The sequence below is a fragment of the Microcebus murinus genome, chromosome 14, assembly GCF_040939455.1.
Source record: "Microcebus murinus isolate Inina chromosome 14, M.murinus_Inina_mat1.0, whole genome shotgun sequence".
NCBI lineage: Eukaryota > Metazoa > Chordata > Mammalia > Primates > Cheirogaleidae > Microcebus > Microcebus murinus.
This window is the reverse complement of record NC_134117.1, coordinates 33,100,700-33,123,464: the sequence shown is the minus strand read 5'-3', so window position 1 is coordinate 33,123,464 and position 22,765 is coordinate 33,100,700. Positions and strand designations below refer to the sequence as shown.

At 31.5% G+C, this 22,765-nt stretch overlaps 1 protein-coding gene across 2 annotated transcripts in view; it reads left to right on the top strand.

Annotated features, from left to right (window-relative positions):
• The window catches only part of HECTD2 (HECT domain E3 ubiquitin protein ligase 2), a 63,374-nt gene that overhangs the window by 32,174 nt on the left and 8,435 nt on the right, over nucleotides 1–22,765 (top strand). Inside the window, exons 6-18 of one of the 2 annotated variants that reach the window (XM_012765674.2) lie at nucleotides 2,077–2,141; nucleotides 4,500–4,545; nucleotides 6,297–6,406; nucleotides 7,822–7,970; nucleotides 8,545–8,668; nucleotides 11,072–11,168; nucleotides 14,086–14,193; nucleotides 15,096–15,228; nucleotides 16,154–16,242; nucleotides 19,554–19,712; nucleotides 20,820–20,894; nucleotides 21,451–21,538; nucleotides 21,624–21,730. In XM_012765674.2, the coding sequence (XP_012621128.1) occupies nucleotides 2,077–2,141; nucleotides 4,500–4,545; nucleotides 6,297–6,406; nucleotides 7,822–7,970; nucleotides 8,545–8,668; nucleotides 11,072–11,168; nucleotides 14,086–14,193; nucleotides 15,096–15,228; nucleotides 16,154–16,242; nucleotides 19,554–19,712; nucleotides 20,820–20,894; nucleotides 21,451–21,538; nucleotides 21,624–21,730 (1,350 nt within the window). Of the gene's footprint in view, nucleotides 1–2,076; nucleotides 2,142–4,499; nucleotides 4,546–6,296; nucleotides 6,407–7,821; nucleotides 7,971–8,544; nucleotides 8,669–11,071; nucleotides 11,169–14,085; nucleotides 14,194–15,095; nucleotides 15,229–16,153; nucleotides 16,243–19,553; nucleotides 19,713–20,819; nucleotides 20,895–21,450; nucleotides 21,539–21,623; nucleotides 21,731–22,765 lie in introns of those variants that run through there. The other variant, XR_002221373.2, reaches the window with a different exon arrangement.

Genomic DNA, 22,765 nt, shown 5'->3' with positions numbered 1-22,765 from the left:
AGACATTATTTCATTCTTTTTTGATGGCTGAATAGTATTCCATGGTGTGTGTGTGTGTGTGTGTGTGTGTGTGTGTGTGTATACACACCACATTTTCTTTATCTACTCATACATTAGGAGGCATTTAGGTTTGTTCCATATCTTTGAAATTGTGAATTGGTTCAGGTGTCTTTTTTATAAAATGACTTCTTTTCCTTTGAGTAGACACCCAGTAGTGGGATTGCTGGATCGAATGGTAGATCTACTTTTAGTTCTTTGAGAAATCTCCATACTGTTTTCCTTAGAGGTTGTACTAATTTATAATTCCTGCCAACAGTGTATAAGTGTTCCCTTTTCACCACATCTGCACTTTTTTGACTTTTTGATAATAACCGTTTTGCTCTTTTGTCTTAGTTTTTTAAGGTGGAAGCTTAAATTATTGATTTTAAATCTCTTTTTTTCTAATATATTCATTCAGTGATATACATTTCCCTCTAAGCACTGCCTTTATTGTATCCCACACATTTTGATAAGTTATATTTTCATTTTTTTATAAAGCTAAACATAAGCTTACCATATGATGTAGTAGTTGTGCTCCTATGTATTTACCCAAAATGAGTTAAAAACTTATGTTCATCCAAAAGCCTGCACATAAATGTTTATAGCAACTTTATTCATAACTGCTAAAAATTGGAAGCAACCAAGATGTCCTTCAATAGGGGAAGGGATAAACAAACTGTGGTACATCCATACCATGGAAATTATTCAGCAATAGGAAGAAATAAGCTACCAAGCCACACACAATAAAATGAAGAATCCGTAAATGCATATTGCTAAGTGAAAGCAGACAGTCTTAAAAGGCTATGTACTATATGATTTCAACTATATAATATTCTGGAAAAGGCAAAGCTATAAAGATGGTAAAAAGATCAGGAGCTTGTGGGGAGGGAGAAAAAGAGGGGGATTTTTAGGGTGGTAAAAATATTCTGTAGGAGGTGCTGAGATTTGAATGAGGAGAAGATTTGAAATATAATTTTCTTGGAGAGTAGGGAAGTACATGAACTAGAGAAATATAGGACTGTCCTTTTGAGATTTATGGTCATAAACTTAAAAGTGTGTCCACCAGTTAGCACATTTGTTTGATTTTTCTCCTGCAGCTTTTGTCGCACAGGTGCAAACACTAAATGGTTGAGCAGGGGTAGTGTTTGCTGTTTGCTTTCTAGTTGTGAAGGGTTATTGTAAACAGAGGAAGAGAAAGAATGATATATTAAATATATATGTATATAACATAAATGCTACGCTGAATGAGTGCTGACAGACATGTCTTGGAAGTTACAGTTGTGGTTTTAAATAAATTTACAATATATGTGGGAATTTTTGGTATTTGCCTCTTTCATATAACAACATGACAGAAATTTTACTGATTATTTGAAGTTTTCAGTTAATGAAGCTTTTATTCTATTATTTATTATAAGCTAAAGTACATATAGATGTATTTCATTTTAATTTATTCTTATTTGAGATGTTTGGTAGTAAATAAGATTTTTTTTCAGTATTTGAATTATTAACCTGTAATATAAAGTAATGTTATCTTATGCCTTTTTAAAATCTGTCCTTAAAAGAAAAAATCTTTATCTTGTTATATTTGTAATTAAACATAATTTGGTTGCACTTAATGATGAATTGCAAGTTTAAGTATGAATTGTAACTTGATAGAACTAAATATATACAAAATATATGCAGTCATTTTATATTGGTAAACATGCTATTCTTGGATTCATGTTCATGATTTTATCCTGTTAAGTCAAGGCAAGTGAAATTGTTTTTCAATTATATAAACTGTTGTTGGTCATCAAAGAACCCCATATATGTTTGTGTGGGTTGTAACATGGCACACACCAGGGAATATTCTCTTTGTAATCTTATGTCATTGGTGCTCCCTAGAATTCTCAATGTAAAATCGATACTACGGTAAGTGTCACTCCTTAGTCATCAGGTTTGATATTAAACTACTAAAACAGATCTGTATATATAATTAACATGTAAGTCATCTAAGTAGCTAATCCTAATTACCTTATTATTTTCTTTTGCCTACAGCCTCAAGACATTCAGAAGACAGTATTAAAGGGAATCATTAACAGCCTGTTACGAGAATGGAAAGGGTAATTATCATCAATATTTATAATATTCAGCTAATCAGTATAGATGTTTAACTTATACATCTCATATATCTTTAATATATGTATATTTTACCCTCAGAAAAGATTTTAGTTGAGTTATAATAACATAGATCAGAAAGGAATTATAAACCATTTACGACAAAACTGTTTAACTTGAGATTTGTGACTTCTCAGGAGGAATTGTAGATAGGCATCAGAAGATCTATGAATCTTTTTAAATTGCACAGTTTTTTGTGTACAGATCTATGTGCTTTAAAAAAATTGGTTGGGTACCTATATCAGTAACCTAAGTGAAATAATGAGCATTAAATTTGGCCTTGGAATTCCTGGTAGCCAGAACAATATTTTTCTAATTTCTAATATAAGGAAACCCCAGTCTAGCTACTGAAATAAAATCCTTATATAAGGAATTGTGGGAAATTTAATTGATAATGTTTTGAACTATGAATGTGCATAACAAAATATGTACTTTTAAAAGTACATAGCATTTAAATTTATATTAAATAGTTTATTATTTAAATAATAGCTTCTATTAAAGCCAAAGGAATGCCATTAAACTATAATTCAAATGTTTATACTAAGCCCAGTTTAAAAATAATACCTAACTAGAACTTTTAAATGTAATGTTAAATGTACCCTATATATTTTAATAACATTGTTCTGGTTTGCTAAGAAATTTAGTCTTATTATAGAAAATATAGAGAAGGTGGAGAAGTATAGAGAAGAAAGTAAAAATGTTAATATAGTTTTTTTTCTCATCATCTTTTTAAAATAATTGAAATCATGCTATATAGTTTCATGTAATTTTCAACAGTATTTTTCCTAATATATAATTCTGGTAATTAGTTTGCATTTTCCCTCTTAAACCACCTTTTTAATGTCTGCCTAATAACCTAGAATATGAATGTATAGCAACTTACCTAACTATTCTTCAAGAGGGGTGTTTATGTGAATAATGCCACAGTGATTTTGTATACAAATCTTTTCTGAGTCTTTAACTAGAATTTTCCTAGAAGTAGAATTACTGCAACAGAGTGTAAGCTTTTTAAGACAATTAATACATTCTGCCATGTTACTTTCCAAAACAGTTATGACAATATATACTTCTGGCAGCAGAGGGCCTAAGCCCTCAGTAGTATCTCATTATAACAAAACTTGGCGTAATTTAATTAATGAAAAAGGAATCTCATTTTTATATACTTTTCCTTAATACTAATGTGATTAATACTTTGTCATTGATTAGCTATATAGATTTCTTTTATAAATTATCCACATACTTTTGCCTTTTTTGTTGTAGATTTGTCTGTTTTTCTATTTGGAATTCTTAGTATATTTAGAAAATTGACCTTTTTTTGTGAAAAATTTTATAGAATTTTGTAATGAATATTTTGTAAATAAAAGTACATTTAGCTACAAATTCCCATTTTTCCTATGTATGGCGACTTTGGGGACACAGTGTATTTGTTGCTCATGCCCAGTAATTCACGTGGGCATAAATGACACTGTGGAGATTTTGAAGTTGCAGGTGTGACAGGAAAGGACTTGGAGGCTAAGGTGGTAGATACAGACATCTTGAGCAGGTGAGAAAAAAATACTCATCAGCCTTGGGAATAACAAAACCTTTAATATCTGGGTTCTGTTTTTTAATCCAGGATCTAGTCAAGGATCATGAATTTCATCTGGTTGTTATATAGATGAACCATTTTTAATTTAAGAAGTCATTGCTGGGTATCTGTGAGAGCGTATCAAAGAGATCTTGAGCAGGCAAGAGGCACTCACTAGCTTTGGGAGTGACGAAAACTCTCAGTCACATCTGATAATGGGAAAATCTATATTTTCATAGAAAAAAATCACTTTTCAGAGATCTCAAAATGTGATTCTTTCAAATAGAAATATACTAGATGCATTTAAAGTATGATTTGATTTGCAGACATTTCTGCTTCTATCACTTTAGGAATGGACCTATAAACCCAAGCTTACTTTCTTTCCTTAATGCATAAATATTCTTAAGTAAATATTATCCATTACTAAAACAGAATTCTAAAATTGTTGATTATTTATTACACTCTTAGCTATTTCCAGAGTTAGTGATGATATTTACCTCACAAATGTTATAGCTTAGTCAACTCAGTCTTTAGTTACCTTCAGAATCAGCTTAGGATAGGCGCAGAAGAACCTGTATTCCCAGCATGTTGTGGACATGTTACTGCCTCAATAATAATACATATTAATTTGTCTAGTTTTTGGCTTTTCTCAACTCACTTCTCCTAGAAGCATTTTTTATTAGTACTAGGAGATTAAACATTTATATGTAATCAGTTATGCTTGTTTCCTTTTCAGTCCACGAACAAAAGATGATCTTAGAGCATATTTTATACTTTTACAGGTAAGACAGCCAGAACTTAGTTGAAGTTGTCTAATTCCAGTCATGGTGTCTACATGTGTAAGTGAAATGATATAAAGTATTAAGTATCATTTCAGACAATATTAGATACTCTAGAATTATAGTTGATATTTTTAGAAGTATAGTTACTTATAACCAGAGGATTAAAGCTGTAACAAATAAACAATCAGAAGCTAAATCATATGTGGGATTAAAATTTTAATTTAGTTTTTGCCTACCTGCCACAGCAGTCAAGAACAAACAGAATGGAAGCACTTCCTTCTCCATTCTAATCTCCTTTCAAGGAACTAGTTTTAATGGGCTCCAGGACTTTGTTTTCTTTCCCCATCTAGTAGGTTTCTCAAATCTTTATGTATTTTTCAATAATATTTAAATTGGAATTCTAATGGAAAGATTAAAGTTGTTGTTTCTGTTTGCTATAACACAAAGGTGATGAACTTATTTTTCTTGGGAGATACAGATTCATAGATAAGTCCATACAAATAAAAGCAAATTTTAGTTTTTATTATTTCTTGATGAAAAACATATTACTATCATAGCTAGCATGCTACATTTGCATTATTATTTACAATTTATAAAAGTTGTTTATATTATCTCACTTAAATTTTACTAAATAAGATAATAGTGTTAGCTCAATATTATGTCCAATAAAAGGAGATATCCAGGGTAGGAATAGAAAAACAGGAGATAGGAAAAAAGAAAAAATGGAAAAGAAGAGGGAAATGACCAAAAGGTATAGTTAAGAAGAGAAATGTAAGGAGGGAAAAGAGAGAGTTAAGAGGAAAGGGAGCCAAAATTAGGGGGTGAAAAAAAAAGAAGAAACATATAGAAACAATAAAAGGTAGAAAAATGACAGGAAGCTCAAATTGAGTATATTAGCCAGCAATAAGCTCTGCTTGTGATATCCTGATCTTCTCAACAGTTATCACTAGATGAAGTTATCAACTGGGAGTCATTCCCTATTGTTGTGTTATCCTAACAATAAGTCGTTTTTGAAAGACACAGGGTGCTCTCATTTTTCACAATTTCAGTTTATTTTTCAATATATTTATTTTTCCATGGTGTGCTGAAATGTACATTGTGCTAGAGTTTTAGATTGTGGAAACATAACTAGAGGTTTTGCTTAGTTTACAAACACTCCTTCAATGTCCTTTTAACTTTAAAAAGTTATCAGAAGCCGTTAATGGGGTTTGCCCCTTGTTCTTTGGGAGATATGAGGTCAACTCATTTCATAATGGCAAAAGTTTCACAATCAGCTTTTATTTCATTTTTCTAACATTCTTTTTACTTTTAATCAAGGAAAATCTGTTTTTTGTTTAACTGAATTATAGTGATTGGCACCATTTATGAAGATACTATTTATGAAAGTCATTTACATATATTTTCTTTTTTATTACTCAAAACAACCTTTAAGAAAGATAGTATCATTCCCATTTTACAAATAAGGAAACTGAGACGCAGACTCTAAGGATCACACCTGAGGACACACAGTTAGTAAGTAGTAGAATTAGCCCTCAGACCCAGATCTGTCTTAACCCCAAACCCTGTGCTCTTTCCACTGTATTACAGCATAAGCGAAAGTCTCTGTTAATTAAATAACAGATTATTGTTTTAAAGTATTTTTGTTTGCAAATTTAGTGTCCTGAATTTACCACTTTACTTATTAAGCTTAATGTCTTTTCTTTTACATGTTAACAAAATTTTAACACAATTATCTTTAATATCTTTTTCAGAATCCTCAATTTAATAACACATCTACGTATGTCATCTATGCTCACTTGCTACGACAGATAGCTACCTTAGTGGAAGCTGACCATCATTTCCTAGCTCACTGGTTTAAAAAGTAAATCATTCTATGATACTAAGAAGTTTTATAGTCTCAGTTTTAAGTTTGATATTAGTAATTTTATAATAAAATATATTTAAATATTTTCAGATCTTTAGAAATGATACTTATAATTCACAAAGCTTCAAAAGGCAATTATAAAAATATACTTTAGTACTACATAGAGGATAATTAAAAATCTGTTTTTAATGTAAGTAACACTTTCTTGTGCAAGCTGTTGAGAATTTCTGCTTTCATATTTTATGTAGCACATTCTTATCATTGGCTTTTTATATATCTCAAAGATAATGACTGGATTTGTTCAGACATTACTATTTTAATATGTCTTTTTTACTTCCTATCTATATATCAATAAATCTCACCATTGTTTACATCGTGCTTTCTTCTCACCTAAAAACATCATTGTGAAAAAGAGGTTAGCAATCAGTGTCAATTTGTAAAAACACAACACTTTTTTTCCACAGAACTATATTCTCATTAACAGTGACTTTGCTCCATGATTGATAAAAGCTAAAGAAGCAGATTATTTCCAAAATAAATTTTAAATACAGTTGATTCTCATTATTCATGGTAGCTATAAAGTTGCTGCAAACACTGAATTAACAGTACGGAACCATTGCTTCTAGGAGAAATACAGGGTTAGCCTGTGAGCCTCTGATCACACTTTTGTCAACCAATCAGTAGATAACCTTCTTTATGAGTGGTTCTGTTTAAAGACACCTTAATATAAGTTGTTGATTCGTTAACATTGAACTCATGGCCAGCAGCACTGTAACTCATGCCTGAACAAAGCTTCTCCAGCCACACACATTTTCTCTGTAGGGCACATCACAGCCTCATGCACCTAGGAACACTGGACAGAACTTTAGCACTACACTTGAGGGCCATTTTGAAATGGTAATGTCACCAACAAAAAGCCAAAAAATGTGAAACTAAATAGACCTTGTAAAGGACACTCATTTGCAGTATGAGAGCTAAAACAAGGCAGAGCGTCACCTTGTTTCACCTTAACTGGGAATGTGCATGTCAGAGACTCAAATTTTTCACTAACCTTTTGCATGTCCACAAATGACTATGAAAGCACAAGTATTGATTTGGGGGTTACAATTAAATTTTAACAAGTAGGCAAATTTGCAAATACAGAATCTGTGAATAATGATTGAAGATTGAAAATCTGGAAAATTAAATTCTTGGTACAGACTTTATAGTAATTTTGGTATTTATTATTTAATGAAGAAATTGTATTCAAGGTAAGATTTTCTATCTTTTCAAATGTTTGTGCAATTTAAGAAATAGAATTTGGGGGAATAGTCTCCAATTTTGTGTATACGATGTAGTTTGATATCTAACAAATATATTCCCAAAATAGAAAATGTGAATTTTGATTGAAATTATTTCAAAATCTTTACCAGATTATCCCAGAAGAGGTTCAAACAATTGGTAGAGAGATTGCTGCAATTTATTTCTTTACGCCTGTTTCCTGCAAAGCCTGAAGAATTTCCACCTATAACAAAGTGTTCCTGGTGGATACCATCAGCCTCTAAAGTGTTGGCTTTACTTAGTAGGTTTTTATTCTGTCATTTTTACTTTTCTTTTGTTAAATATTAGGGACATTCTTCAAAGATCTCAAAGTACTACAGAGTAATTCTTAAATTTTAAACCATCCATTTGAAGGAAAGAATTGTAATTTTCTATTTTCCTAATATATTTCATAATTATTTTATAAGCATGAATCAAACTTTATGCCTTTTTCTGGGCAGTATTCTGTATTATGGCTATTAAGTACATATGATATGCTAAGTAGTAATTCCTGAGAAAAGAGGAACTTCCATTAATTACTGAGGATCCCTAGGAGAGAACACACTGATGAGAAAATATATTAATATGAGTAGATGGCCATCTGCATACTTCCTTATACTACTATAATCTTCTCCATATGTTTCTTTTAAAAGCAAGAAAGTGTTGGCTGCATTTTGACCACAGTTGTAGAATTACCCTTTTCGTTTGGAGTTATAGTTGTTTGAAATAGGAGTTTTTAGATCCAGGGTATCTGGTGGACATTAAAATAATGTTTGTATTAGAGTGAACCATGTGCATTTTGGAAAAGATCATTATGTTAGAATTTATCTTTACAGATACTGCAAACAATTTGATTCACCCTCCCCTTATTCCTTATACTGATTTCTATAATTCTACATTGGATCACATTGATCTCATGGAAGAATATCACACTTGGCAGAGCTTTGGAAACTCTCACAGGTATGACCAAAAGCTCCTTTCTTTTATTCACCTAAATTAAATACTATTCAAAATAGTGACTAGATTTTAAGTTTGTATAAATAAAGCATACACATACCTTTACATATAAAATTATAAATACAGCTTAGCTATCCAACCTTGGCATATCATTATATTTGCTAAAGCATTTTATTTTCTACATTTTAAATTTATATACATGCTAATTTAGTTTTGGTTTGGTTAATAGTATCTTTTCAAGAAGGGAAAGGTTCTGTCTTAGATCTTACATCTCATTTCTTATATCTGACTATTCTATGTGCAATCAGCCAGAACAGGAGTCAACAAACTTTTTCTGTAAAAGACTAGATGGTAAATATTTTTGGCTCTGTGAGCTCTTCAGATTCTGTTTTGCTATTTTAGCATAAAAGCAGCCTTAGACAGTATTGTCCATATCCCAAATAACTTTATTTACAAAAGCAGGTGGTAGGTCATATTCGTTCCAGAGGCCATAGTTTGCTGGTGCCCAGTCTAACACAATGATCACACACATATGTACACATACAAACACATTCACTCCTTTTCTCCTTTATTCTGTAGAAAAAGTAATTGTCTATTACATACAGTATAAAAGGAATAGATATTAGAGGAAGGGCTTTACCACAGATTATTTAATATAGTAATATAATAGATTTTCAAAACACTTGACCAAATTCTTTAATACATTGTACTTTATATACACACTTTTAATTTGGATTAAACTAGCAAGACTATCCCAAACATAATTTATTCCCAGACCATGAAGATATTCAGGAGATTGCATTTATTCTAAAGGAAACTGAGTGAGAGTTATGATGTGCATTAAGTAACCTTAAAACCCCACATTAGTTCACAGACTGGTTAAGTTTTCCATGTACCCAGTTTATCAGAATTGGCCTAAAACATAGAATGGACATATCTCACTTTACACCTGAACACTCAAGACTGAACAAGAATTGAAGTTCTAGGGGCCCTGGTCGGTCTGATGGGTGTTTTCTTGGCAAAGTTTATTTCACAAAGATACTTTTTTCTCCCATTTTAATATAATTATAATGTTGTAGATACAAGCACAAAACAAATCCAAGAATTATTCTGCATATTTAAGTGCCAATATTTTTTAATGCAGAGCTTCCTCTAACCATTGTGCCACAGCACTGGTGTACCAAGAACAAGTTACATCAGAGTTTTAATCCTAGGGTCCCTTCAGTCCTTGCACAGCCAGCCTTAATGTGGAGGGGGACCTGGAACCCTGGGGCAAGTCACCTCTGGCCATGAGCATCCTCATCTGTTTAACTCAGTGGGTCATATGCATAGTTTCATTTTTCTTGTGCCATGACAAGGGAAGAATTGAGAAGCACTGTTTTAAAATACATAATAAAACCAATATATATCCTACTAAGTTCATAGCATTTTCTTCTTATTTCAAAAATTCTTTTTAGTATTTCCAAATTTTTTAGTTAGCATTAGTGATTTAGAATTATTGTATACTACTACCAAATAGCTGCTACTGTTTATTAGCATTTTTGTGCCAGACTGAAAGCCATCTCATTTTCCGTTCACAATAGGGCTATCTCTTTTTTTCTCATAATGTCCTCATTGGACCTGATAGTCACAGTTGGACCACCTGATTATGTTCAGATGGATTCCACCTATAACTGATAGATTCACTGCATTTATTTCTGGTGGCAGTCCAACTCCTGAAGTGTCATTGCTGCCATACTCATTCTTTCTAAATGCATTTCTCTGTTTAGTTTGTGACTTTTTTTACATATCGTAGAATATTCTGATCCAGGAGAGGTTATTTTCATAACTTTTGATCATAATGTTGAGTCTTTACAAATAATATACTATTTCATATTACTATATCATTATAGTTCTAACAGCAATGTATATTTATTTTATTGGCTTAAATTTATTACTTTGTCTTGCTAGATTTCTTTATTTCTGAAGCTCACATATCAGAAATAGCCATATAATAGTGGATTCTTATATTAATTTGAGCATATGCGTTTTCTATCCTAATACTTTTCATCAGCACTTCTGTCTCCTGGTTCTGGTGTTGGCCATGTCTTTTCATGGGTGATGATATCCACATGACTATATACATTGAAATTTTTTGTGTAAACAATGTAAGTGATTAGCACACATTTCAGAATATTAGATGTAGCTTCTTTTAGAGAATAAAGGCATTGCACATCTAGTAATGATACATTCTTCATAGGGCTGTGGGAATTAAAAGAAATGATGCACATAAAATCGTTTTGTAAGTGGTAAAACACAATACAGAAGTAATGTTTTATATTGCTAGAAGGGATACCTTAGATTCCCTTAGTATAATTTTGCTAAAAATACACCATTTTGCTTTTTCTGTTTTCACTTGTTGAGCAGGTTTTCCTTCTGTCAGTACCCATTCGTTATTTCTATAGCTGCAAAAAAAATCATTATTCAGAGAGACTCAGAACAACAGATGATAAGCATCGCAAGGGTAAGCCAGCTATAAAAACATATTTATGCTGACTATAATCAATATAGTAAATAATTTAATAAATCAAATGTCTTGTGAATTGTTCTAGCATAATTAGGAAATGTTAAAAGTAAAGTTCACATTATACTCCTCCCAAAGTGCTTAAACCTGTTTACAGTATGGGAGATAAGACACCTCTCATCTCTTCTAAGCAACTTCTCATTATATTATAAATATAGCAGGAAGAATAAATGCTTCTCACAGATCCAAATTACTGGGAGCTTGTTGAACCTCATTTTGTAAATACCATACCCCAACTCCAGGTAACCAACAGAGTGTTGGTGAACTGAGAAATAAGTCCAAAGATGGGAAAAGGTGTTTTATTGATTCTTAGGAAACCAAAATGCATGTAGGCCAATAGAAGCTGGGATAGCAGTCAGGCTGACTTCAGGCAAATTGTAGAGCAAGGTGAAGTTTATCTCTGAGCCTGTTCTTGCAACTCTGTACCACTTATGTTTCAGCACAGCCCAATAAAGTTATGTACTTTATATAATAGAGATTCAATGAGCTTTCTTTATTAGAGCTCTAAACTGTTGTTCATGTAGTTCAAGCATCTACTTGTGTGACATGATTTTTCACAGCTTTAAAAGTTAGAGGGAAGCTTGGCTATGGTCTTCTTAAAAAGAGAAACGTAGAGTAAAAAGAAATGATTTCTCTGTCTTGTCCGAGAATATAAAAGGAATCTTAAAGCATAAATTATAATACTTCAAAATACTATAAAAAATAAGAATTATTCTTCAGTAATTCAATTCCTGGAAGGTGAGTATTTCTTTCTATCACAGAGAAGGACAAAAGATGTGAGTAACTGGTGACATCCCAAAGTTGGCTTATGCCAAGTATGCTGAGTAGTAGAAGAAATTTTATTGCTTATGCTTACCAAGAGCATTCCAAAGCCATGCTGCTCCCTGGAAGAATAAGTTTAAATAGTATAATTAGCACCAGAATTGTTATTACTTGGTCTTGGGTAGATACTGACTCAAAGATTAGTCTATATAACTACTCATTTTGACAGTTTCTATTAGTTGTATTTGTACAATGTCATGTGCCTTTTTAGTACTTTTTTACCTTGGGCTATGATTTTATGTATTGGTAAGAAAAAATCTAAAGAGCTAGACATTGGTTTCAATTTTTCTGAGCAATTTTCTGTGTTACATTTAAGATGATATCTTTTCTTGTGGACTTTTTCTTCTACTTAAAAGAAGGAGAGTGGCAGATACAGACTCTGTCACAGGCTGAGTCTTCCATAGAGCATGAAAGCAAATGAGTAGAGATTGAAGAGTCAAGTGGCATTATGTTTGTATGAGTGTTTCCCAGCATTTTAATTTGTAAACTGCCATACCACTTGGAATTGATAACAGGTGACTATTTTGACACAAGGACAGTAGTCACTGTAAGCAGGAGCTTATATGGTACAATCCAAAGTTGCCAGAGAAGTTTCCTAACCTAAAAATTACTAGATTAAACTGTCTAGAATTCTGTCATTTTTGAGCTATTTCTTTTATTTGGAGCATTTTCTAGTAAATATGAATTCCTGATGGGAGGAGTAGCCACTAAGCTTGTCTGCCATTAGCATCTTAGTATAAATTTGTTTAGTATATATTTCCAGTATGATAGCTCCCCAGGAGCTAGGCTGGGACCAGAGATAGGAAAGAGTATGAAAACGGGTCCATAACACAGGATACTATCCTAGGAATATAGATTTATTTTGTAAGGGAGAGCCTAGAAAAGCAAAAAGCGGTTAGAAGCATTTTTCACTGAATATTGGAGAAATAGCAAAGGCTCTGAATTAGAGTATTTTATTATAGTAATCTATAAAATCATAAGTAGCCTTAAATTATATAGATTTGGGGTATTAATATTGTATTTATTAAAGCAAATTGCTTTATTTAAAATGCCTAAAATGTTCACCTTTAATCTGCACAGTAGTTTTTGTTGTTACCAAAGATTGTCTGATAAGGATTTAGGTAAATAAATATACAAGCATGTAGATATTACATGATAAATGGCATTTATATATTCCTTTTAAGATTTTTTAAAATGTTTTTACACATTCAGTGCTTATATTATGAACAAACATAAAAAATAGATTTTTATCACTCATATCTCCATCATCCAAGTGTAATTATTAACATTTTAGTAAATTCTCATTTTATGTTTTTTCTATATTATCCTTAAAAGACAACAGAGTTGAAACACTATTGTACACACAGTTTTGTTCCCTACTTTCTTCAGTTGTGCCTTCCTTGTACTATTTACGTAGACCATTTTTTAGTAGCTGTATTATATTTCATTAGCTAGATATGTACTTAGGGTATTTCTGAAGTTTTGTTTCTATAGATAATGCCATGATGAACATTTCACTGTATAAAATATTTTCTGTATTAGCATTCTCAGAAGTAGAATTATTAGGGCAGAGGGTGTGAATATTGTTGAGGCTTTTGATACATATTAACAACATACTTTCTAAAAATAGGCTAATTGTGTTTTTAGAAAATATTCAATATCTATAAAAGCCCAACTATATCATCAGTAGTATATACCTTATTTTAAATGTTCTTATTTTATGTTTGTATTTATTAAACAGAAAACTTTGCTATGTAAGAGACAAGATACATGGAAACTGTAATGCAACATTCTTTACTATAGATGGTGAATGATTTTTGGTCCTCCATTTTAGACCGCATTTGGTTCTTATTATTATCAAATGAAATAATAATAAGCCATTTTTGCAAATAAAAATGTATGTAGTTGATTTCATGAAAAGCTTTAAATGACAGATGGCATAGACAATAATTAAGTGATTTTTACTAAAGTATTTAAATGTTTTAAATGAAATTAAAGTTTAAAAGTGAAAATGTTTACTTTCTTATTTAATTAGCAAAGTCTGGTGGATAAAGTATCTCGAAGACAGAGACCTGATATGAATATGTTATTTCTAAATATGAAAGTAAGGCGGACACATCTGGTTAGCGATTCACTTGATGAGGTATAATTTATTCCAAAATGATACTAATTGATTAAAGCTCTAGATAAATTCTGCCATATGATTTATTATAAAAATCTTAGCTATTTTTTATTTCTCTATACTAGTGATTGTGCATCCTTACATTTTGATACTATAGTTAGAATCAGTTCTGTATTCATAATTAGGTCTTATATTCATTTTTTGTATGTTTATTAATGATTTGTTGTTAATTTCCCAGAAAATAATTTGATATATAGAACATTTAAGTGAGTAATTCATGTTTCCTAGTATGTAACTTGGATTCTAGACCCACCTTTGTTACTGCTGAGGTGTTTAATAAGTTATTTTAATTTCTCCAGGCCTCAGATTACTCATCCATAAAATTAGAGGTCTGTCTTACTGGGTAAATGGGGCCTGTTCAGTTTAAGACGTGTTTTGATTGCATGTCATGTGTAGAGCTTCCTGCATGTACAGTGCTTCGGCTAGATCTTCAAATGGCTATTAGAAGATAATGGCTGATTCAGTTATGTGATTTTCTAAAGTTTAGTGTTGACAGAAAGTTAAAGAAAATTAAATGAATTATTGTATGTTGTTGTCTGATAAATAAAAATTTTGGAGGCAATATGATACCAGGAGACAGTAATCTTGGACAAGTTACCTGACCTCTCTAATTCTGTTTCCTGATCCACAAAACAAACATAGTAAACACCTAGTTCACACAGTGTCTGGCAAACTTATTGGATGGATGGATGGATGGATGGATGGATGGATGGATGGATGGATGGATGGATGGATGGATGGATGGAATTTTGTGACATTGTAAGTAAGATAAAGACTATGTAACACATTTCTCAGAATTTAAAAAGTTAATTCCTTTTTCATTGCTCTTTGTTCCTCCTCTACAATATAATGCCTTCAAATAGTTAACCCGGAAAAGAGCAGACTTGAAAAAGAAGTTGAAAGTTACATTTGTAGGGGAAGCTGGTTTGGATATGGGTGGCTTGACTAAAGAGTGGTTCCTTCTTCTAATTCGCCAAATTTTTCATCCAGATTATGGTGAGTATTTAATCTAATTTTTATGAACAATGTTTCTCCATAATTATTAAAGTAGTTGCCCTTACTTTTCACCTACTGTATGATTTTAAAGAATTTTTATCAACCATACATGTTGAATAATTGTTTAAGGACTATTTAAATTTTAAAAATTGACCATATTGAAGATCAAAATGTTAATTGTCTTGCTGGGAATACTAACAAAATGTATCAAGACTGAAAGTATGCATTTGTGAGGTAATATCCATATCTTTTCTGAGTAAATGCATGAAAATTGTCATTGAGAAAAAATTTGAAATTACAAACAAAACTACAGTTTGCTTTACACCAGTATTTGAAGCCTCTTTAATTAAATGAGTCATTTAGATAAGAATTCATGAAATAATTTTTAAGAAAAAATAAGCCTTTGAAATTTAAATTTGACTTTATTTAGAGAAACCATCTATAGAATTCTGTTTTTCTGAATGTATATATATGTGTTTTCTTTATATATGTGTATGTATGTGTATTTGTGTGTGTGTGTATGTACATAATTTTTCTAGTAATGGGAAATAGAGATCCATGGGTAAATTGACATTTGCAGATAATCCTAAAAATTAAATTTTGATCACAACATATACAAAACTATAGTTTTTATAAAGTCTGATTAGTTTCTATCTTTTTATTTCTACCCCTTGGTTCAGCATACCAGTGAACAATAAAATTCCATAAAATGCTCTCTCTATATATGTAATATATATTTATATGTGCTGAGATTTGCAAATATATGATCCCTTAAAGAATCTGTGAAATTTTTAACATGAAAGATGGTTTGTAACAGAACTGTTACTGAAATGATTTGCTTCTAATAGATGTCATGTACATTTTTACCACTGTGATTTTTTAAAAATCAATCATGTTAATAAAATTATGTGGGTTTTTTTTTCAGGCATGTTTACATATCACAAGGATTCACAATGCCATTGGTTTAGCAGCTTTAAATGTGATAACTATTCTGAATTCCGATTGGTTGGAATTGTATCCTTTAAACTTTCCACTAGGAGGTGCTAATAGACTAGCGATTTCAAAAGATTGTATGTATCTGTATTTTAGAAAATTGTTCTCTTTAATCATCTTATCCAAATTAAATATTCTTGCCAAATTTACTAATATATTTTCATTAATCTTTATTATATATATCACAACTATATAATATCAGATTATTAGTTCAAAGAAATGGCTGAGTTTTGATTGTTTTTGGAAACCTTATCTCACAATAAAAATGGTTATTTCCTATTTCACATTTAATCAAAGTTATCAGAAATTAAGGTATTTTTTAAAAAATCAAAGTATTTTTCATTTATAGTGAAGTGTTTTTCTATTATTTCACTTTGTGCTTATTTCAGTCAGTTTATTAAATTGAAATTGAGGAAATTAATATGCCCCCAAATTCTGAAACATGAAGGAGGAACCTATAAAAATTGAAAATGGAATGGGAATATGTAAAGCATACAGCATTATTTTATAGTATTTTCTAGATTTTATTAATCCGTTTGCCATCCTCTGATTCCTATCAGGTGTGTTGTGGAGGACATTCCTGCATTGGGTGGGAGATTGGATGAGAAAATGCTTCCTACATGATTAGCTTCTTAAATATTAAGAAATGTGATTGTGGAAGAAAGGAGAGGAGAGTAAATAAATGAGGAATCACTGGAAATGAGTAGGTTTAAAGAGGAGGGAAAAAATTCCACCTTTAAGAAGCTTACTATCTAAATGGATGGATGACCACCAGTGCAGAGTAGTCTGTTCTCAGAGTCAAGTGATCAAATGGCATTAAGTGCTAGGGAGTTCTGAGAAGAAAAAGATGCAATGTATTTCTTCCAGAGAAGGTAGAGATTTAAAATTGGAACAATTACATTTGATTAACACAGGGATAGAGATAGGGATATTACAGGCTGAATTGTGCCTACTTGTTACAGAAAAGTGAGCACACTGAGAGTTATGGAAGATACCATCAGACAAAGAATTAAGAGCCATCTAATGGAGGGCTTTGAATGTCTGTCTTTGTTAACTTCTGTTGGAGTAAATTCTGAGGAATGTACATGGAAATTGAAAAACTGGATGAAAGAAAAGATAATAAAAACTACACATTGTGCTAGTAAACTTAATTTGAAATTTTATATATGTTGTCATGTCTAAAGGTTCCAAAGGCTAACCTCCACAATATAGGAGAACACTTAACAATTCTTAGATTCCTGGTTTTTATTCTATTATCCACAGTAATCAGTCGTTGAATGTCTCAGCTTCAATGAAGGCCCCAGTGATTGATGCTTGTCCCTACACTATGACCTATTTAAATTTCCTGATATATTAATATATGTTTGCCATGCTTTACATTTATATATCACAACTTAGATTTGGGTGATATTTTGAGTTTCTAATATTTATAATAAAGTATTATATCTTATTTAGTCATCACATTTTTAAAGCGGTACTATGCATAAAATCTTTAATTTGCTCATTATTTTTTTAATAGACATTAGTTTCTCTTCAGGCATTAACCCAAAGAACATATTAAATGTGTTTACATGTTGCATATTTCAAGTTAAACAATTAAATCTAAAAATAATAACAGCTCATATCTCATTATTTTTATTTATTACACACACATATAAAACCTATAGAAATCAGAATTGATGCCCTAAAAAGCATGATACTATATATAGTAAAAATGTGAGATAATAGATTGTGGTCTATAAGGAATTAGGAACTGAAAATTGAGAAGAAACAGGCATGATCATTGAGAAAATACAATCAGTTCCATGCATATCTCCAGTTTTAAAATTTCAGGACCAAAGATGAGTCAGTCTAGTGGTTCTGACAGTATTGTGTTTCTAATATAGTTATTTTTTTAAATATGAGAAGGCCTTGAAGTTTACCAGAAATGTTGTAGTAAAACCTACAATAATTGTTGTAAAATGTTTTGAAGATTACATGATGAGCCATGATGTAACAATGTTTTAAAAGTAGAATTATCTATACCATAAGGGGCATTGAAACTAAGAGTAAGGGCAATATAGTATAGTGCAAGGTTTTCAAACTCTGCTCTATTTGTACCACGTAACACCTCAGTGGCTCCAACAGAAAACTTACCCCATCCCCAGCCCTGCTTCATCAGAGCAGGTTGATTTAGTGTGAAATGAAATGTGCTTCTGCATGTGGGTGTACCCTATGGGAAATCCTATGAGCCTACTTTCTCATCTGTGAAAAACCTGCTTTCAGTATTGTGATATTTAAAATGTTTTGAATGGAAAATATGTAAAACTTGTCACCATAGTAGATGATCATAAATGGTGACTATAATAGTATTGTAGTTATCATTATTGCTATCAGTGTGATTATGTAAGTATGTTAGAACACATTTTCAGTGTCTGTCTCCTTGAAGCCACTGTTCAGTCTCTGTTTATATGCTTACCTATAAAATAGCATATCTGTTTTTTAAGTTATTATCAGCTTCCCTTCTGCCATAGCAAATTGAAATATTGGCAGTCCTCCAATTTTTTAAAAATTGTTTTTAGTAATTTACTGAGTCCATATGTTTGGATTTCCTTTTGAGCCTATAAAATTAATTACTTCCTTAATAACTTTATTTAATAATTGACACTTGAAATATTAGGAAATTTAATCTAAAACCTCTCTTTAAGCAAAGGATAAGTATATTCTGCCATATAATTGATAAAAGCAGGCAAAATTTGTAAATATAACATCTGTAGCTTTTTAATTTCAACACTTTGAGTAAACTCCAAATAACAAAAGCCTTTCAGTTTTTACTGTAGGAAATTACTTATCCTATTAGCTTATCAATAGCATGTGTATATCTATATGTTTATTCTATTTACCTCTTTTCTTCACATAGTCTATATTTAATTTTAAATTAACTAAAATTACTATTTCCAAAACCAGTAGTGTATTCTGCAGTGTGTTCTACTGACTAAACAGCTGCTGCTGCTTATAAAATCACCAACACCTTTGTTTAAATTTAGACAAATTTTTTTATATGTTAAATAATTTATAGAAATGTCTGAAGTTGCTGTTTATTGTGATCTTAGATTAGGGAAATCATTAAATACTATCAACTGAACCATTCCTTTTTACATGACTTTTAGTAATCAAAGAATTATGTAAAATAAAGGGGAAATAAATGAAAGAAAAGAAAGGATTTATGTGGGACTAATTAGAAAGTCAGTGTTAAATCTGAAAGAAGTATGTGAGAAATAGACTGATGTATAATGCAAAACTTATTTGTTGTCATAGATTTTATGTTAATGCTTAACATTTAGTATGCATAGCTTATGGGACTAGCTGTTTATAACAGCATCACCTTGGATATTCGTTTCCCTCCTTGCTGTTACAAGAAATTATTGAGCCCTCCCATCGTTCCTAGTGATCAAAGCATACCAGTAGGCATCTGCAGTGTTAACATTGACGACTTATGTCAAATTATGCCTGTAAGTATAAAGTTAAGAAACATCTTGTCCTTAATGCTAAATCATCTTTCTTCTTTCTACCTGCACGTTCTCTCTCCTGCTAATGCTATTCTTTCTTTTAAATATGGTTTTCCTCTACCTTTATTAACTCATCTCTTCTTTCAACCAACTTTCTCATTCCTTAAAGAAACATGTCATTCACTTTGCAGGACTCCCAAGCTCTGTTCCCAGTAGAACAGACTTTGAAGTCAGAGAGGCAGTGATTTGAATCCAGATTCTGCCACCTATTAGCTCTGTGAACTTGGATAAATTATTTAATCTTTCTGATCTCTAATTTCTTTATGTGAAACAATGGGATAGTTTTTATTAATAATTAAAACCAATGATGACAATCATATCAAATCTATGCCAGCCTAGATTTGTGTGAAAATTTCTGGTTTTAATTAAATAGAAAATTTATTATGTAAAGTATTTAAAATCATTCTAACTATGCTATTATTTTTCTAATTTAAAATAAACTTTAATTTTTTTCTTAAGACTTAAAAATTTTTTGGAAATACTGGGTCAGTTTTTCTATTTTTAAATTCTTATTCATGGATAACTTGAGTTATAATGTAAGAAAATATTTTTCCCAATGTTTTCCACTTTTTCTTGGGAGGGGAGGGCACTTTAACTGAAATGTAGAAACTATTTAACATGTATGAACTGTGTGTTTTGTGTTTAAAAGATGAATCATAAGACATTAGCATATTTTTCTAAGAATATAAAGCGAAAGTGGGAAGTATTTCATAAACAATAATGTGGCAGATAGCAGTGAACTATGATGGAAACTACATTAGAGATGCACTTAGCTTGCTGCTGAAGGATAAAGCCCAGAGTTATGCCTCTGTGATTTGAACTGGGTTTCCTTTTCTATGACCTATAATGAATTTTTCCAAGCCTCTGGATGGCAGAAATCACTAACCATTTTGTGCCTGGAAAATACATCTCAAATATGATATTTATTTTGAAATCTGAAAGAGTTTACTCCTTATCTCACATATAAGTGAACTATAGTAGATCTTCTTAACTATTTTTGGTAAAATGCTATTTGATTTTAAAAGACATATAATAGATTTCTTTTTATAGGAGTTGGCCCATGGATTAAGTGAACTCTTAGCATACGAAGGCAATGTTGAAGAAGATTTCTATTCAACGTTCCAGGTACTATTAAGGGAAAATGGATGTCTATTAACCATGTATTTCATATATGGAAAATGCCATTTGCTATTAAACACCCACTGTTAGAAAAGATGAATGAGAGTTAATCAACACATACAATTCCTTGTCTTAAAGAATGTTAACCTGATAAAGTAGAGATGGTGAAGCAGACATATTTAGATGAGCAGTTAGTGAATCTGCTTAAAGAAATTCACCAAGGGTAAGGGTACTGTGTTAGGCAATTACATGTTCCCTTGATCCAGTTACTTTCTCAGAGCTCTTCAATAAGCCTCTCCTTGTAGCTTCAACCCTAGAAGTTTGCAGTAGAAGCTAATGGGTCAGGTCAAAACTCTTTCATTTCCATTCCCCTTACAATAGTTGGGAGATGGAAATTACAGTGATCCACCTAGCTCCAAAGACCTGAGTAGTATTATCTAGATAATACAGCCTTTCTGTAGTTTGTATAAGGGAGAGGAAAAAACCTATTTTACAAATGTGTTCATTGAATCCTATTTTATCAATCATACCAATAAATATGTGTGATGGCATTTCCCATCAGGTTTTTCAAGAAGAATTTGGAATAATTAAGTCCTATAATTTGAAGCCAGGTGGTGATAAAATTCCAGTTACCAATCAAAATAGGAAAGGTAAGTTCATGTGTTTTTTTAATTAAAATTAATTAGTATTTACCATTTACTTTTACTATTTAACACACATAAAATTGCTTTCCAGAATATGTACAGCTTTATATTGACTTCCTTCTCAACAAATCCATCTATAAGCAGTTCTCTGCATTTTATTATGGATTTCATAGTGTGTGTGCTTCAAATGCTCTAATGGTGAGTTTAAAACTTTAAATTGAGTTTTAAGTTAGGTTTTGTAATACTATAATAGTGACAAATAATTTTTAAATATTTTCATATATAAGCTTTTAAAATAGAAAATGTTTTCTACTTTTCAAAAATAGAGCTAGAAATAAAAAGTTCTCTAGAATGCTCTAGGGAAAGTAACCCCAGTCAGTTCATTTTTCTCTCCCCTTTTGCTATGTCTTTAGAGGATTACAAACTTTTCCCAAGTAGAGTGGATAAAGCGATCCATGAACTCAAGGTCTTAATACTGAGGGACAAGGAACAAAAAAAAGGAGTTAACGTGTAGCTCCAAGGCAAAAACCACAACAACTTACTGATTAAGGAACATATTTATAACTGCTGCCTGCTTCCCACTGTTTCACATATCCCTCAACAATTCCGAGTTGCCTTTTACCCATAGGAAGTAGTTTATCTTCAGGGTTGTGGTGGACTTGGGTTGGTTTGACTTGTCTTAGCCACGTGAATATGGGTCGGCTTCTACTTAGAATACCATGTCAGAAATATCATATGCTACCCTTCACCCCAGCTACCCAGGGTCTGCTCCATCATGCCACTTGTATCTCCCGTCAGTTTTATGATGAGGGATTGGAGTTTGGTTTTTCATTTGAATTATCTTTCACAGGAGAAAGAAATGGACAATAGAGGTTACTTTGGGGCAGGAATAGGTAGCTTACAGTCTTTCCAGCTTGTTTTAGAGTAACCTTTGTAATACGTTTGTTTTTGAAAGTACCTTTGAAAAAGAAGCACTTGATTGAGCTCTAATTAAGTTTTGTCTGTGAAGCTCTGGTAGTTACTGGGGTTAGAGAGAGGGGAAATAAGAATTAAATGGCATAACATGGTCTCTGTTTTTAAGAGCTTTAATCTCTTTAGGTGGGAGACTAATCCACTTAAAAGGTGAGAAAACAAGCAAGAGATACAAATAGATTGTACCCAAACTCTACAGCACACAGTGCTATGGGATTATTGGAGGGAGGCGAGCAGATCAGTAGGTTCTGGAGCTTTACT